Source organism: Podarcis liolepis (assembly GCF_965112155.1).
Source record: "Podarcis liolepis genome assembly, chromosome: 5".
In the NCBI taxonomy this organism is placed as follows: Eukaryota; Metazoa; Chordata; class Lepidosauria; order Squamata; family Lacertidae; genus Podarcis; species Podarcis liolepis.
This window is the reverse complement of record NC_139556.1, coordinates 4,238,537-4,257,392: the sequence shown is the minus strand read 5'-3', so window position 1 is coordinate 4,257,392 and position 18,856 is coordinate 4,238,537. Positions and strand designations below refer to the sequence as shown.

Here is an 18,856-nt window from a genome sequence, read left to right as displayed (position 1 = left end):
GTTTTTTATTCTCTTGCTTATCATTAAACTTGATCAGATCTTTCTGGCTTTTCTTTTTTTTACATAATAGAGGGAGGGAGGCAATTAGTTTACAATCTACACTTCAGCTGTTCAGTTTTCAAAACACTTCCCTTGGAATCGGTGAGTTAGAGTCAGTGAATAAATCAACAATTACAGCTTTGAATTTTTAAACATGGAATAACAAGAGGATTCTAACTAACTAGGTATCTCCATGGAGTAGATCTACTGAAATGTGAACCACAAACACGTGCCAGGAAGTGGATCTATTGTAGCTGTCCTCTGAAATTTGGATTTCGAGTCCCATGTTACATTGGAGCTTTTGATATATATTTTTTTATTGATGGTTACTCTGAAACATTACAAACAGCAAATGATGTGGGAATGATGATCCACTTATGGAACTACAACACTGAATTTAAGGCCAGGTTAACTGTTAGTCTCAGTCAGATCCAACATTCAGCTAAAATAAAGAGCTTTTTTGTTTTATTATCACTGAACATTGGCAAACTGTTCTATTACAATATGGTTTTTATCAACATATGCAAATATTTTAGGCAATATGAAAATCTCAACCAGTTAGTATCTACCAAATATCAATCTATTCCTTATGGAGGGTCAGAAAACACATTTCATTTACAACGTTCACAAACTAGAAGCATAAAACTGCTCATTAGAAACACACAATTCCCAAAGGGAAATAAACCCTTTACAAAATACAGTGAGTCACACAAACCATTATCTAATACAAATTCCTTCAGAAACACAAGCTTTTTACAAAGATCTCTGTGACAATTTCAACATCACAATGAAAGTAGATATTTTTTTATAAAAAACAAAACAAAACAAAACAAAACTCCATGTACAGTTTAGGATTAGTTTGGAAGAAATCCAGATGAATGAATATGTACAGAAAGAAACTTGGTTCAATGTAATCTGTCAGGTAAATTATATTTGCTGAAAACACTGCTTAAATTGAAATGTAATATTGCCTGGTGAATGAAATCTTAATCTTTTTCTCTCTTTATAGTCTGATTAGGCTTCATTCTTATATCTGTGTGAACTCATACTATAAAAAAAACATTTAAAATATGCAGCCAGGCAATTCCAATTCTGTGACCTGCACAAATTATACAATCTCCTGAATACTTTATATCATTTATTCCATTTCACATACTGGGTTATGGTTTTCCTAGACCTGGGATGTGGTAATAACCTTGGCAGAGTCCTGAAGCCCACCACCTCAAACAGTCTTATTCAGCCAATCGTCCGGCTTCTGAGATTTCAGCAGTTATAACCCGTGTGTTGTCAAGCATCTCTTCTCAGCCATAAGTGTCCTCGACCCCGACCACAGTTGCCAACGATGTGCAGTGGGGGCAAGGAAATTCACTACACGAAGTGCCTGATCCACGCAGCACAACATGGCTGGGGAGGTAGGAGGCTTGTGAAATTTGGCACAGGGGGACAATCCCAGTGGAGAATGGATTTAACCCAGTGTATAGAAGCTTGGAGTGGCATTTTCTGTGTTTTACTCTCTTAGTGGTTCCATTCTAATGCTGATCCAAATGAAAAGTGGTGACTTGGGAGTTGATTGGAGAAAATATGTTGCTTAACAAGGATAGTTCAGAGACCCAGTTTAAGTCAGCAGTGCACCTTCACTGTGGTAGCTCACTGCAGCCTTATTAAGAACTGGCTGAACGTGTCCTTGGATGTGAAAGAGGATGCACATCTTCATCTAAGGCTACTGTGCTCATGTGGGACCAGTTGCCGGCAACTGCAGCTACACAGCCTGCTAGAGCAAAGTACAGCCAACTGCTTTGCTCAGTTTGACGTGTTCCAGGAGAATGAATACAAGAAGACTGCTTTGGAGTGGGCAACACCTAAATCAATTCAAAAAGAGAATATGTTCTAACTTAAATTAAACCTGAATTCTGAAGAAGCATTAACTGACAAATGGTAACTTTGTGCTCATCAATGCCAGCAGAATTTGCATCCCGACAACACTGTACAGTCATACCTCGGGATAAATACGCTTTAGGTTGAACGCTTTCGGGTTGCGCTCCACGGTGACCTGGAAGTAACGGAGCGTGTTACTTCTGGGTTTTGCCTCTCGTGCATGTGCAGATGGTCAAAATGACGTCATGCACATGCACGGAAGCGGCGAAATGTGACCCGCGCACGTGCGTCTTGTGTTCCGTTTGGGATGTGAATGGGGCTCCGGAACAGATCCCATTCACATCTCGAGATACCACTGTATTGTATCCCACCAGAGGCTTGATAGACGCTATGTTTTGGTGTCTGGGTCTACAAATGTTGGGGTCAAGAGGGAATTATCGATAATACATGACTGAATTTGTCATGGTAGATTGTGTGTAGCTGAGGGCTGCCCTTCTGTATAGCAATGAGATGCTATGCTGTGTTAATACTATGCACGTTGTGACAGATCCATTGAAAGGCTAAGCGGCTGCTGTGGTTCTGAAGACTGCAGAACTGCTCCTTCCCTCAGAATCCGAGGGCAAAGAACAGCAGGGTACCTGACCTTCTAACACAACCTTTGCCAACCTTCTGCCCTCTGGGTGTTTTGGACCACAACTCCCATCACCTGTCACTTCTGCATGACAGAATCCCCTCTTCTACCCATCAGTTAAAGGTATACATGTTTATTCTCCTCTGCACAGGATTATAGTGGGTAGACAGGATTTCTGATGGGATGAGAAGTGGAAGAAGTAGATTTGCTCCAAAACCAGAGGTATATCATCTTCACAGCAAAGAAGATAAACAGAATATCAAGGCAAACATGGGCACAGAATCCCCCCCCCAGTAGATTTTGCTCTTGACTACACAATGCTGCATATCCGAATGCTTAAAATATTAATGCCTTTTTGAGAGAGTATTTTCCATTCTTATCCCACACCTTCAGATGTATTGGGGGAAACCCTTTCTACAAAACAGAAAGCTCAGAGGCAGTGGTGATATGAAGACCTTTGTCAACTCTACCCATCGGAACGCTACATCGATGGCTGTGGAAATAAAACATCCAGTCTGAAAGCCTGTCTCAAGGACCTGCAAACTCAGGCCCCCTTAAGAGTTGGCTGACTGTGAAGGGAACATGGCTCATGTCTGAGCTGCTACATGTCTAGGGCAACAGCAGACGTGGTGCCCCTAGGAAAGCTGGAGGAACTGTGCTCTCTTCCTGTATCATATGCTTCCCTAGGAGACGTCCTGCCAAGAGAAAAACAGGAACCAGCTCACTCTTTGATGTTCTTGCTGTATTTGGTGCTCGGGTTGGACTAGTTGAGCAACTGACAGCATACACTGCATGTATAAGGTTCTGGGTTCAATCCCTGTACTGCAGTGATTGGCTGAGCTGCCTGAATACTGGGTTGGCAGAAAGGCATTGGAAATGTGGAACAGATGTAATATGGGCCATATCTATGGGGAAGTGGGAATTCAGGATGGGGCTTGGAGAGGGAGTGGTCTAGGGGAATGCCAGAGGGAGGTGCTTACGAGCGGAAAGAGGCAGAGAGGAACAGTCAACGTGGCTAGGAGCAGCAGAGGTGAGGAATCAGAAATTGACTGGAAATAATCAGCCAAATCTTGGGCTGCTAGCCTCTGGTCTCCAGTTAAAGGCTGTTGGGTAGCTAAGCTGGATATGCTCTTGCATGGAGCTTGATATGCCATACTAGGTAGACCACTATTCTGATGAAGCATAAGGCAGTTTTCTAAATATTGTATCCTGGACTAACCAATATTACAAAGATAATGTTTGTGGACTTTTCCAGTTGTGTGCACGATCGCTGGTTATGCAACCTCCTCCTTCTGTCCGCTATATTTCTGCAGGTAAACAACCAATATTTCCCTCCCAAATATAAAAGCACAAAGTGAAATGCTTTCCTTTTGAAAAGGCATCTCCAGAGAAGACCTAATAATAATAATTGAGCAAACAGAGAGTGTTTTCCTGATACTGAATTGTCAACTAGCAACAGTGTGTGCTTTGCTGTACGTTAAGTCATGGTGCCTAATGGAGTTTTTTAAGAATGACCTATAAAACATTGCCATAGCTTCACATTATATCCCCTTCCATTAAACACGCAAGATGCTTCATAATGCACAATATCTGACCATTGCCACACTCCTTAGCAAGAGCATCTCGGCTGTCCTGGTTTGGAAGGCTGTCATCAAGTTTCTGAGGGGGAGGTAATTCCTAAGGCCAGTTAAAGGGCAAATAGTACCTTAAAAACAAAGGAATTGGACTATGAACCTCATTTATCAGAGGGCAACAACTATTTTATTGCTTTAAATTATTACAAGTGGTGCTATTTGTCTTAGATTCTCTTCCCCCCACTTGGGGTCAAGAAGGAAGAGGTTGTGCCTTCCCCTTAATTCCTCGTCTGAACAGGCGATAGAGGCCACTTGGTGTGCTCAGGAACATGACATTGATGCTTGACATCTTGTCATGGAGAAAAATGGTAAGATTACATAATCTAAAACGACTGCTGTCCTTTCTACTGGCTCCGAAAAAGGGCTCATGTGGGGGGGGGGATAAGAGAAAATAATTCAAACTGAACTATATCTACCATATTGTGACAACACTCACTAGAGAACTTTGGAAAAAAGCCGCATTCATTATTTTGACGCTTAAGAGTCGGCTCAAATACCAATTTAATGGATGGGGGAGGCAAATAAAGCATATCGACCAAAGGTTCATACTGTAGTCTATGCCTATTCTCAGCTTGGATTTCCACTACAGCAACTTGTTTTCCACTTCAATAAGCATCCCCCGCAATCGCTTTGTCTCTCCCCAATAAGCAAAGTTCTTCACAGGTATTGCTTGCATGCCATTTTCTCACAGCCATTTCTCCTTATCACCCACTTGACACAGTGATGGTTCTCTCCCGGCAAGTAGACTACACGCCATCTCTTGGTTGGGCCACTTTCCTTCATCATTCACTCAGATTTCTTCCCCCTTCCGGGACTGAAGTTGCTGCTCTTCTTGGATATAATCTTACCTCTCCCATCTTGAGGCACATCAAAATATTTTTCTGGAAAATATATACATATATAGCAAACACATCATTGCCAGAATAATTTACATCCAAAATGCTTAAGAGAAAAAAACAGAACAAAACCCAAAACTCAGATTTTTTTCAAAGTATATTTCAAAATGTATGTTTTCCACATGCCTAGACACACTAACAAAATTGAATTCTGGAACTACAGTTCCCATTACTGAATGAATGTCAGTACACCTATTGTGCTCCTTCCTGTGCAAATTGTAGTTGATATACTGACATGCACTCAGCCATAAAGTTAATTACACCAGAATTCTACTGTTTGTACAGCTGTACAGGCACAGATCACCATGATCTTAATAAACTTATGCTTGCTGCCTGCTGGGAATGCAAAAATGGTGGGTAGCACACGGCTCTTGGATTATGTTCAGCTTGGTGCATAACAAGATCTGCAAGTCACAACTATTGTCACCTGAAAGTGACACTTTACGACATTTTGGTAACATTAACAGCTGTTTATATTATCCTCTTGGTGAGGAAACATTTGTTGAATTATTTCAGCACTTCCCAGTGCTGAAAATCTGAGGACAAATAAATGGTGCTACATCCTCTGAAGGTGCAGTTCTATCCATATTTACATGGAAACAAAGCACATTAAACTCAGCAGGTATTACTTCTGCATAAATACACAGAGGATTGGGCTGCAGAAGACAGAGCCTTAGCATGGGGCATTTACCTCCCCTGTTCTACTTGTTCTCGCAACACCCCACCCAAGTAAAATGTTTAAGTAGCAATAAACTCAGCCAGACAAAAGGTACTAGGGATGTAGCAAAACGACAATAACACATTCAGCTTAATTCATATTGCAAAACTAAGTAAATATTTATTGCAAAAAGCAAACACAATAAAACAAATTGAAAATAAAACATAACAGATGGTTCTCCCAAAATTCAGATTTAGTATGAGACAGAACTGAAGCAGCTACCCAGTTTGTGTTCTCATACAGTATGCATTGTAAAGGTAAAGGTAAAGGGACCCCTGACCATTAGGTCTAATCGTGACCGACTCTTGGGTTGTGGTGCTCATCTCGCTTTATTGGCCAAGGGAGCCAGCGTACAGCTTCCGGGTCATGTGGCCAGCAGGACTAAGCCGCTTCTGGCGAACCAGAGCAGCGCACGGAAACACCCACCAGAACGGTACCTATTTATCTACTTGCACTTTGACATGCTTTTGAACTGCTAGGTTGGCAGGAGCTGGGACCGAGCAACGGGAGCTCACCCCATCGCGGGGATTCGAACCACCGACCTTCTGATCAGCAAGCCCTAGGTTCTGTGGTTTAACCCACAGCACCATTGTACTGTACTGTACAGTAATTGATGTTGCTGTGAAATCCCGAGTCCCAGTGGCCAGCTTTCAGCACTATATCGTGGACAGCTCCATGGCTCTTCAGGCCTGTCCAGCTAAAGATGACCTCTGACTAAAGACTGTTAAGGGGGAGGAGAGCCATTGTGCTGTGCCAGTAGGGGTCCAATTGCCACTCGACCATGAATGTCACTGGGTGAGCCTGGGCCAGTCACTATCTTTCAACCTAATCTACCTTGTAGCAAGGATAAAATCAAAGGGAATAACTATGTGTCCTGTCTTGTAAACTGCACCCCTTCCAAACAGCTCATGGGCATAAAGGTTGCCAGCTCCTGTTCTAACATAATGACATTTTAGAAGGTGAGATAGGGAGCAAAATAATTGTTTTCTTCACCTGAAATACAAAACCATAGGACAAACGTCTGCTACAGATTGAAAATATGAAAGTGTAGCAAGATTGAAGGGAAATGAAATGGGAAATGAATACTAGGAGAACTAGTAAATCCAGGAAGCTTATCATTTGTCTGAAGTCATTACAGTTTGGAAATAAGAGCTGGTTCCCCCCCCCCCCAATTTCTTAGACAGTATAGGCTGGCAATGAGTTTAGCATTCTGTTGACAGGGAAAGTGTTTTGCTGTAGAAATATAAATGATTTTATAGGAACTATCAATCACATCCCCTCAATGTGGGATAAATTATTCAGGTCCCATCAAAATGATTGGCTTTTGGGAGTGAGGATCAGGCAGGGGCTCAGCTCCCTGAAGAAGCAGGCAGAGTTCACGATGGGGGTGAGCAGGCGCCTTGCTTGTCGGATCTACTTTGGTTTTTTCCTGGAACCAAAAGACCTACCAACCAGAGCCAGGTGCAAAAGGCAATTAAAAAGCAGGGTGACTCTGACCATAATCTGAACTTCACAGTTTCTTTTCTTAGTACCAGAATGAAGCTGAGCCCACAATGCTCTCATACACTCACTGGCTAATCCAATATGTCTTCAACTTAGCAGCCTAATTTGAGGGTGGGTGGGTGTGTGTTCTCTTCTGCTACTACAATTGTTAACCACAGGGAATTTGAAACCCTGGCCAATCTAAGAAGAGCCAGACGGATCAGAGTAATGACCAGCATCCCATTCTCGCAGGTGCCTGTGGGAAGCCCGAAAGCAGCACCCAAGCACAGCTGCACCCTCCTCTTTTAAGGCCTTCCAAGGTGGTGGGCATCACTGCCTCTTGTCGGAGCAAATCCCACAGTTTTAACTATGTGATGTGTGCAGAAGTACTTTCTTCTGGATGTCCTAACATTTCAGCTTCGCTGGATGTCCCTGAGTTCTAGCGTTATCTCTATCCACTTTCTCCACACATGCATAGTTTTATACTCATCTAGCATAGCTCCTCTTACCACTCTGACTCACTACACGTGCAGCTCTGTGGCGGGGGAAAAAGGTCAACAAATGGTTTTCTAGACTGGCCTTCAAAGCACGTTTCCCTGGCCTTGCTAACCATGAAGAATGGGGTCCTGATCTTGAATATTCGTCATATATTCCTGATGTATCTTTTTTTTTAAAATAGATATTTATTAAGAATTTTCCATTTCAAAAAAAACCAAAAACAAAAAACAAAAAAAGAAAACATATACAGTTTAGAACCCTTCTTTTCCTATAACATATTTCTCTGACTTCCCCACACCTCCCCTTCTTATATTCCAATTCAAATTGTTAATTCAACAAGTTCTTATCCCCAATTTTTAACCTTTTTATATTTAGTTGAATTTAAAAAACCATTTTTTCAACATCAAAATTTATACATCAATGCTCATTCTTAAATCTTAAATCCTTTTCTAAAGTTGACCCAAATTCCCTTCCACGAATTCCCCACATTTCATACTAGTAACAAAACAAAAGAAAAAGAAAAAAGATGGATTATAATTATACACCCTTTGGATCCCCAAACCCCACCCCGTCCCCTTTCCCGGTTTCAATCCCCAACAGGTGTCCATCAGTCTTAATCTGCTATCAGCCTGGAGATCTCACGTCCGAGGCTCATATATATTCCTGATGTATCATCCTGACAATGGTCGAAACCTAGCTAATGTTAGGCACCAAAGAGTCCTGGGTAAACCAGTGGAGCAAATTAGTCACAACTAACGGGGCTCTCGTTGGCTTTAATGAGATACATGGTGCAATCCCCAACATGCTTCCTCAAGAGCAAGAACCACTGCATTCTGTAGAGCTGACTAGTGCCTACTAACTATGCTTAGGAATGCAACAATTGTCATGACTAACTTCAGCTGAACTGGAGCCCATATGCTTATTCGAAGAGCTTTCTTGAACACTGATTACGCTTGACTCTTCAATAAGACAGATACACACACTGGGAACACAGTGGCCACCATGTTAGCTTGATGAAAGGAACTGGATGTTCTGTGTTGCTTTTCCATATTTCACTCATAATGAATCCCACAGCATGTGTGATGTGGTTTAATGTGTCGTGTTTCCCCCATATCACTGGCTGCCAGGGACAGAGAGATGCAAAGCATGGTGACATCACACACTGCTTCACTTGGTGTGCACAGCATGAGGATGAGAGAGCAAAGGGACACTCAATATTTAGTTCTGTCCTCAATGGCAAATTCTACTAGTGGGAAATTTTGCAAGCTTGTTGTTCATAATCCTTTTACAGCAATGAATTTTGGCGCAAATAATGGCTTGAACTGTTCTAATGATAGAAATAATGTTGAGTCAGCAAGATGACTGCAGTGACTCCTCCTGTTATCACAACCTCTGGGGGAAGTGCCTCCAGGAAGTTTCTGAGCATTTCACAAATTGCAACATGCTTAAAAGCTGATCAATGATCAACCTATCATTTACATTCATTTTTGACCCTTGGTTCAGCCCGAGAGAAAGCAGAGCTTGTTTTGGGCTCGGCCAGTAAAGCGAGATGAGCGCACAACCCCCGAGTCGTCCGCAACTGGACCTAACGGTCAGGGGTTCCTTTACCTTTACCAAATTATTATGGGCCCATGTTGCTTTCTCTAGTGGCCTATGTGCAAATCCAGAAGACCAAGGGATCACACAACCACAGTTTGAAGTGGGAAAAGGATGAAGTTCAACATAGAGCATCAGCTTTGCGTGCAGAAGGAATGAGATTCAATACCGGCATCTTCAGATTGGGCTGGGAATGTGTCCTGCCTGAAAGTCTGGAAGGCGGCTGCCAGCGAGTGTGGCCAACCCTCAGCTGGATGGCCCAATGGTTTGACTTGTGCCTGGATTGTATCACATCAAATTACAGCTATGTGCTCACTTGACTGTATTAACCCCCACAAACCTTCCACGTTGAAAATGAACATGTCAAAGAGAGGTCTAGACTAGAACCCTTGACCCCAATGTCTAGCTTTTATAAGGAGAATTTATTATTATTAGTACGGAGGGGCATTCATTGATGCGAACATGCAGTGGAAGGTGGTGCAGCCCAGAAAGATTTCTAATCTAAGTGAGGCATAAGTCTTTGATGTGACAGGATGTCAGCTCTCGGGGCAAATAATGTGTTGGCATCGTGTTTAGTAAATAGGGTTTTCTGTCATAGGAGACCTCGGGATGTTATTAAACTAAAACAAATTAAGAACAAATAATTATCCATTGGTCCTGCTTAGCAATGAAGATTATTACAGATTTTCAAAATGTGTTCATCAAAAAGAACCTGTTAAAACAGGTGTTCTTTTAGCACTTTTGGAGTGCTTTTATGCCAGATTTTGAGTTCGCACTGAGAAACCAATTAAACCAGAACAGAGTGTGCTCACAAAATACTAGAGGCTTTAAGAGAGCATGCTGTCAAGCATGGGTGTGCAAAAAAGCCTTCTTTTGGACTCTTGCCTGGTATGCTCAATAAGGCAGGCAGGTATCAAAACCAGGCTTAAATGTTAGTCAAGGAAAACTACCACCAGCTACCCCAGCGGTTTCACTTGACACTGCTTCTATATCAAATCTACAATTCCTTCAAATGCGCTGTGTGAAATTGTATACACCGACAGCAAACTCATTTTCTGAGTGCCTACCCTTATGTAGCCAAACCAGTACCAACCACACACAAGACAGTAGGAGGCGCCTTGGTGGCCTGCCAGTTTGAAGAAGTATAATTCCCCCCCCCAAAAAAAACCAGCCTCTAAACTGCATGCTCAGTGGGCATGGAAAACTGAAGGACTGTTGCGGGGGTGGGGGAAGGGGAGGGATGAAATGGAGGGGCTGGAAAGCTGCAAAGGAGCAAATTCCACTTGTAATAGTCCATCTTCAGTGTTCTTCAACCTTGGGTCCCCAGATGTTCTTGGACTACAACTTCTGTTGTCCCCAGCTAGTTTAGCCAATGATCAGGGATGATGGGAGCTGTGGTCCAATAATATCTGAGGACCCAAAGTTGAAGAATACTGGCATTTTGTTTATCATAATGTTATTTACAAATGTTAGCTTTTCTAACTCCGAATTTTGGAACAAACTGCCTAGTTGATCAGTTCTCAGATTGGAGAACTGGCCCAAACTGAGGGACTTTGTTTATATAACGGATGCAGCACCTTCATGACTATTGTGGGCTAGCTGTAAATAATCCTGAAAAAAGAGCCACAGAAATTATAATAAAAATAATAAAATAGTAATCAAAACCCTTAGCCAAACTTATTCCATCAGAATCATGGCCAAAACATCTCTACTTCTATTCCAAGGTACTGTTCCAACCAACACAAGCATGACAGTATGCAAGTATGAGGCCTTCACTGTATATCATTTACAGTGATTTAACCAACTTTTGTTGGCTGTGACTGATAACCACCCATGTGAATAAGGCTGAAGGTAGGAAAAAGCTGAAGCTGGAGAGGAGCAATCATCAATGATATTTACAGCATCGTCAATGTACATGATGCTTTGTAAAATAATCGGGGGGGGGGGGGACCCAGGCGGGTTTCTGCCTTTAGAATCCAACTTTCAGCACAAATGAAGGGGAAGAAATGAAGACAACATTTTCAAATGCATATATAAAGCCATTAGTGTTCAGGTCTTTTCTAAATTTTAAGGGGAACTCACACACCTGCCAGCATAGCCAAAGGTTAGGGATGATGGGGCCGGCTGGCTGAGGGGAGCAGCACAACTACACTCTTCAGAAGCAGAGTCTTCACAAGATGAGGAGGCTGCCTGTCTGTTTCACTTGCATTTACAAATTTAAATTGAGCGACCATCAGCTTCTGCTTCACCTTTTCAAATGCAACGTGAAACTGAAATTAACCAATCTAGTCATCTTTGAAGAGCCTTTTGAGAGCAAAGTACAGAATGACTAATGTTCCCCTTTTGAAATTCTGTTGTTGGAGCCTGCTTTAGAAGATTGCTGGGCTGATTTCCAGATTTGCTATCAAATTAAAACAACCAAACAAAACACAAGGCAACTGCTTTTAAACGGTTGCCAGATTTTTTGTAGCAGAACATCAGATGTTCAGGTGCATCAGAAAATGTGAGGGAGGTGGAGAGACACAGGTCAAATTACACCTGGGGATAAAATGTGTCTTTGAATTCCATGAATTGGGTTCCCTTTCTTTCCATTGCTCTCTGCCTCTCTGTGCTTCTGTCTCTGTCTTGCTCGCTCTCATAAACAGAATCTTCCACCCACACCCTGTGGATTTTGACTGGGGCAGATAGGAGGGTTTAACCCTTTCCCCTGTGCTGTTTTTCTGCTGAAAATTGCCTCCCTCCAGTCCCCCCACCCCACTAATAGCAGCTTCAGGAGGGAAAAAACAGCTGCATTGGGTGTTTTCAGTACGAAAATGATACAGAGGAAAAGAATTTCACCATTCCTTCCCTGTGCAGCTGCTTTTAGTTTAAATGAAAATGAAGGAGAACAGAGGTGTACGTATGCGCTTTTGCGCCCTTGGCAAGGAACTGTATCGGTGCCTCTGAAGCTGGGAGAGACCATGTGAAACAGTTTGCTTATCATCGCCTTTCACATGCCACCAGTGAGTTCCTCCATGACCACCAGGGTTGGGTCTGCTGTGCACTGCCTCTCCACTCCCCCTCCGTTGGGCCATCCATCCTTCCTTTGCTCCCCACTCCCTTTTGCTCCTCCTGCAATTCTTTCCCACTCTCTCAGTCTTTCTTCCCGCCAAGCTTGCTGGATGCCCGGCTCACACTTCTAATAGTGCTGTTGGCTATTCAGTATAGTATACTATCAAAATAATTTTATTTATTTACAAAATATGGATAGATATGAGAGCAAGAACATCAAATGATACCGGAGACAATCCTAGTTGTGTTTTCCAATGTATTTCTTCGCAATAAAATATTTGGTTTGGCATGAGCAAATTTCTATTCTGCAAATGTGGCCCAGAGGAAAAAAGTTGGTGGTTGGGTGGCAACTGCCCTCCCAAGGCCAGTGTGTCTGCTGCTTACCTGAGAGGACGACTTCCTTCCAAATAAAGTTTTCCTGCTTGGCAGGGGGTTGGACTCGATGGCCCTTGTGGTCTCTTGCAACTCTATGATTCTCTGATTCTAAAGTTCAGGATCTGAATATTAGCCTTGCATAGTCTGAGTACATGAGCTCTTATAAATGGGAAAAGAGAACCTGGAATTGGCTAACATGCAATTGCCATCGTTTGAGCAATTGAATTTAGGGCTGCAATTGACTGGATAATTACACTTGCATGGGGAAAATAACAGACAGATCATTCTTGTCTACTGACAGGGCTGTGTACTTGGGTGCCATCATTCCAGAAGAGGACAGAGAAAACACAGAATTTAGTTTTCAGAACGCATCAGCTTTCAATGAGAAAAAATTGCAAGTTTCAAGGCCTTGTGGTAAAGATACGACTGAAAACGTATGCTCGACAGCTAGAGACTTGGAAAGGGATGGTGGTTGGCAAGGAGGGCTTTCCAAAGACTTATCACTTCCCAAAGACTTAGCAAATTCAGAAATAAATACTTAAAATAGTAACATTTCCAGCGTCAATTATTCAAAAGAAGAGTCATACAACTGTGTTTCCTTTGTGAAATATATTACAAGCTACAGTATTCAGGTTCTCTTGACAAAGAACTTCTGCTTCCACAGAACCCTAAATAGAGGCCATAATTTATATAAGCCCCAGTCTGTGTTTTCAGATGGTTATGCTCAGAGTGGATCTTTCTGATCAGATGTTTTTGTAAGGATGGAAAGGAATCTTTCTGCCCAATGTGGGGCTTGAACCTGCAATGCTGCCATGTAAGGGGCTGTTGGTTGGGGTGGTGGAGGTGGGGGGGATGAGAGTCCCGCTAAATACACCATTAGATCCTGTTCCTTGTGCAAGAAATGCCACACAGCTGACCACAAGCATCACTTTTTTAATTCATGCCCCAAATTTCTAGCCCAGTTTTCTACCAGGTACACAAGATGGCTTACAGTTAAAAACAAAACAGTGTACAATACTATATAAAACATCAATTAGAACACAAATCATGGTCAAAGAAGTAAAAACAAAATACAGGCAACTCCTCATTTATGCATGTTCAATGCATGTGTGCATCGCCACAAATCCAGAAGTGGCATGAAAAGGAGCAAAAATGGCCCTAAAAAGCATGAAAACAGCAAAAATGGTGCAAAAACAATCCCAGGAGCCTACTGAGCCTTTGAGGCATGTGGAGAGTTTGGAGGGAGCGATTCTGGTGGAGTTTGGTGAATTTTGGGTTTTTTTAAAAGGGCTTTCCAAGGGTTTCCAGAGGCTTACAGAGTGTTTGGCAGCTTTTTCAATGGTGTTCCCAATATACACAATTTCACTTAAATGTGCAGTGCCTCAGAACGTACCCCCCGAATAAATGGGGAATTGCCTGTAAAAATAAATAAAACAACGGTGGCAGCACAGACTCATATTGAAAGCAATGTTCTTAACAAGCCGCCTTCATAAATGAGTCCTTTGTGAAACAAAATCTCCTCTTTTGCTCCATCCTCCAGCAATGGAGCCAGGTAGGCCTCTCCTGAGAAGAATGATCCCCCCCCCCAATTGCTATCACTTAGCTAACAGTGCAATCCTATCCATGTCACTACTCAAGTAAGTCAGCTGAGTTCAGTGCGGCTTACTTCGGGGAAAGTGGTATAGGATTGATAGTCCCTATCAGTTGGACCAAATGCAAGGGGGAGGTTGGGATGCCTTTGGGGAGAGGCAATTTCTTTTGCTGGTGGTATCACTGCAAGAAAGGAACCCTAAAGTACAGGAAGGTGATTTGCCTGTGGCTGCAATATGGTCTGTGGAAACCAGGAGAACCCTTTATGTTGAAAGTGCATTGGATTATTGCCCACTTTCTAGTGCTTTTGGTATCCTAAAGGGCCGCACAATTATATTATCAAGCATGTGAATTATTATTCCCATTTCACAGATGGGGACCTGGGAGCCAAAACAATGGTTTGTCCAAAGTTATCATCAAACAACTCTGGATTGAGTTGAGATTTGAAAGTAGATCTTTCATAGGTTCAAGATCAACATTGCATTCAGTAGCCTCACTAGATTAATGTAGAATCATCTGTAGGTCTTTCCATTTCATAGTTGCTTCTGTATATGCCCATAGTGCTTTTGAATGAGAACGAAAGCAGAATAAGCAAGCAGTGACGTATTTTTGCACCGATTTTTCTGACACTTGCTATTAGACAGTGATTGCAAAACAGGTTTCTATTCCCATCTCCTTCAATATAACCTGGAAATCTGATCCATATGCCTTTCTGTCTTTCACAAAAATCATTTTTAATTAAGCCATCCAGAGTGCTTTGGGGTAATGTCACCAATGCAAATGAACACAGCAGACTGAGAGTAAAAATAAATTAAACTGTCACCTCAGAAGATGGGAACCAATTTGTAATCATAATCAGAGAAGTGATTAGCCTCAGGTTAATAATAGGATTCCTGCAAAACTATAAAGCTCTGATGTGCTCTTCAGTCTCTGTTGTGAACACCCAAATCCAAGTTGCCAGAATTATGTATGATTGACACAAGCTGAGATCAGGACTGATGACAGTGATAAAAAAGTAATAATAATCATATATCCAGGCAAAGGGGTTACTGGCTTGGAGCTCTAGAGCACGATTTACACCCCCCTTCAGGATATTTTGACTGGCTATATATTGCTTATGTATTTAATGGAGACAGTATTGCTTTCTTCCTATGTATCACTTTGCAAAACCTACAATGCTGTCTCCTTTTAAGTCAGGACGTCTTCAGGACGTCTAAGCTCTGTACTTTCAAGTTTGCTGGCCGGCAGCTCACTGAAGCCTCCAGCTTGAAATATATGCTGTTTCCAGACCTGTTACCTGAGATCCTGTTAAACTGAAAATGCCAGGGATTGGACCCGAGATCTTTGGCATGCAAAACATCTTCTCTCCCACTTCAGCAATGGACCCTGCCAGGCAAGACTCGGATTAGGCTGCCTTCTGTGAGAGGAACTGAGGCAGGTGACATGGCCAACTCAGGAAGTCTGCCTGCCAGATTCTCCTTAAGTCCCTCTCCTCAGTCTGTCCTTCTCTCCAAGCGGTAAAAGTTTCTTAGAGGCCAGGAAGGGTGAGCTGCTGGTGGGTCCCAGTTGGACTCTCCCCCCCCCCATTTCTTCACCCCAAACTGAATAAAATGCTGCTACTGCATCAATACTGCAGTGTCTTCTCCCAACTGGGATCAAGAGTCGTAAACTTTTCTTACTGCATGGGTCATATTCTGATCACATGCATGGTGGCTCTTGTGAATATTGATGACAAAGAACTTAAACCAGGCATAGGCGAACTCGGCCCTCCTGCTGTTTTGGCACTACAACTCCCATCATCCCCAGCTAACTGGTCCAGTGGTCAGGGATGATGGGAATTGTAGTCCCAAAGCAGCTGGAGGGCCAAGTTTGGCCATGCCTGGCTTAAACCAAAACCAAATGAACATTGATAGCATTTTTAAAGAAAAAGAAGAGGAAACAATTCACAGGGGCACAAATGATCAAAAGAACTGATGATATTCATATCATGAATCCCCCCCCCCCCATATGCACATGAAGAGAGATATAGACTGTAGCCCAATTTATGGGTATTCTGGGAACAACGGGTTGAAAGGAGTAAGGTGTCATTTGATAATCTTTTAATGTTTATCTTATCTAACTCAACACTTTTTTAAGATTAATGAGCCATCTTAGCAGAAGGAACTGCTGCTGTTCTTCTCCACGGAGCAAACGAACACAAAGTAACAAAACAAAAAGAACCTTTCAAATTTATTTATGTGCAATGTGGGTAAAATGAGCATATGGGTATTATAGAATTCTCTCTATTTTTATCGGTGTGGGGCCAGATTGTTTGCCTCCCCATCTCCTCCCTAACAAAAAGTAAAATGTGCGAAAGATTTCTTGAAATAGCAGACTTTGTGAACTGGCCAGCTTCCTCCTCCTTCTCCATCTTACCGAAAGCAGAACTCATCAAGAGGAATCTGCCAGGACACACGTATGCTGGGCATTTAGCAGCCTCTAGCCCCCATTTGCAATACCTCATTTGCTCTGTCAGCATTTGCTTTATCCTGAAAGCTCCTGGGGAAAGCAGAGCAGCAAACAAGGCCCTGTAAATAGAAAGTTGTACTCAGGACCCCTCCAGGCATCCTTTTTATGGCACATTCATAATGATTTTGTGCTCATTATACTCTCCAGGGCAGACTCACGTGATCCTGGTTTCAATATTTTTGCAATTGCAAAAGTTAAAGGGGTAGTCACTGGGGCTGGCCGATATCTGATTTTCAGCATCACAATATATCAACAGCTAAGTATCACGATATCTATGGCGGCAGAGGGCCTTGCCGGGCCTCCCCATGGCACTGGAGGGTCTTAAAATGTAAGGAAGTAGTAGATTTAATAAAAATATTAAATAAACTTCCATATAATACATTTAATATATTTTTAACTAATTTAAGAGTAGTTTAAGTGATTTACTAGTCAAGTTGCATCTGCTTCCCCACTCAAGAGGTCTAAATGGAATCTGCGCATACACAAGCCCCACTGTGTTCAACTAAACTTACTTCTACTTTCCTGGGAGTAAGCCTCATTGAATTCAGTAGGGCTTGCTTGTGAGTAGATACGCATTTGCTTGCACTGCTTACCAAAGAACATCCTCCCCATCATTCTCACATAGTACCCAACCTCCCATTTCAGCCATAAGGCAGCCAGCCAAGTCCTCTCTCCTCCATCTCCCCCCCCCACAGAAGCCCCCCCCAGCCCTCATCCCACCAAACTCTCCCTTTTTATCAAAGGGAAGGAGAGAGGGCAAGCAAGTGAAAAGTTAGTCTCCTTTAAATAGTTTTTTAATAAACCTTTCTGAAATGGAGGAAAGCTATTTAGGGGGAACCAACAACATAAACACCACCAGAAAATAAAAACAGAAACTCTTTTTTTCACCAGCGGGGTGAGGAAAGAAAGAAGAGTTTAGAAGAGCTTTCCAGTTCTTTACTTCTTCACTTTGGGCTGGATCTTGATTGTCTAGCCATGGGGGGTCCCTCCTGGATTGTTAGGATCTGCATAATTAGATGATGATGAAGCTGAAAGAGTTTCCTGGTTTGTGTGAGGGCTTATCATCATTTCTTATTGGTTAGGAGGGAGAAGGGAGAGAGCAAGCAAAGCTGGAGACACCAGTGCCTGCAAATTACCTGCAAAGTACGTGTAAAGTATTCTGAGCTACCCCCAGGGAAGCTGTTAAGTCTCCACCTCCTTTTGTTCATGGTGTTATTTCAATACTGGTATTCAACGGTATGGTGATTTATTGCACCTCTCTAGTAGTCATACTGCTTCATTTTCAGTCTCATAACTTCCTGCTGAAACTGCACAACTTTTATACCACAAATGTTCTGGTTTAATTTTTGTCTTCTTTTGTTCTACCATAGCCACTCAGGACTGCAATAACATAGTAGCGTTGGGGATCCATCACAGAAAAGTATACCAAAATAAATCTACCACCAACGCTCTATTATTGTGTTAAGAAAATGTGGCAATAAACATCTACAATGAAACACCTGTTGGAGGTGCCTGTAGACTTTTCAGTTAAAATGCTAGCCAATTAGATTCTCCCAAATGGGTACATTTCTGGCTTAATTCTCTTCAATAAATAATATCCCCTTAGATTTCAACAGCTGGTAAGATTTGTTGAGCTCATGATCTTGCCGATGACCCGGGAAACCACCATGGAGCAGAGCAAAAGAGCTGCCTCTTATTCAGCCATGGATCCCACACTGGTGTCAAGTGTGACGGCGTTTTGTGAATATTGTGGGTGCATATCTAACAGAATCTTGATTCAGATCACACAACACTCAGATGGTTTCCAGACTAAAGAGAAAGAAATTCTGTAATTAGTGAGTGAATTTACTTACTGCTAGAATCATGGAGCTGCATCAAAGTCAAAGTTATGGTTGCTGAACTTAATTAGCCTTCCCTCTTCTTCCATAAAACTCTGTCTGCTAGAGAGCAGCCAAGAATGTAT

The 18,856-nt window shown here is 42.4% G+C and overlaps 1 protein-coding gene across 16 annotated transcripts in view; it reads right to left on the bottom strand.

Annotated features, from left to right (window-relative positions):
• Positions 1-338: 338 nt before the first annotated feature.
• Positions 339-18,856, bottom strand: part of SHISAL1 (shisa like 1) — a 182,072-nt gene continuing 163,554 nt past the window's right edge. For 10 of the 16 annotated variants that reach the window (XM_083503596.1, XM_083503597.1, XM_083503595.1 and 7 more), the window contains one exon: positions 13,713-18,702. In XM_083503596.1, coding sequence (XP_083359722.1) covers positions 18,687-18,702 — 16 coding nt within the window. In that variant the 3' untranslated portion in view covers positions 13,713-18,686. Of the gene's footprint in view, positions 5,061-13,712; positions 18,703-18,856 lie in introns of those variants that run through there. The other 6 variants (XM_083503600.1, XM_083503598.1, XM_083503599.1 and 3 more) reach the window with 1 other exon arrangement.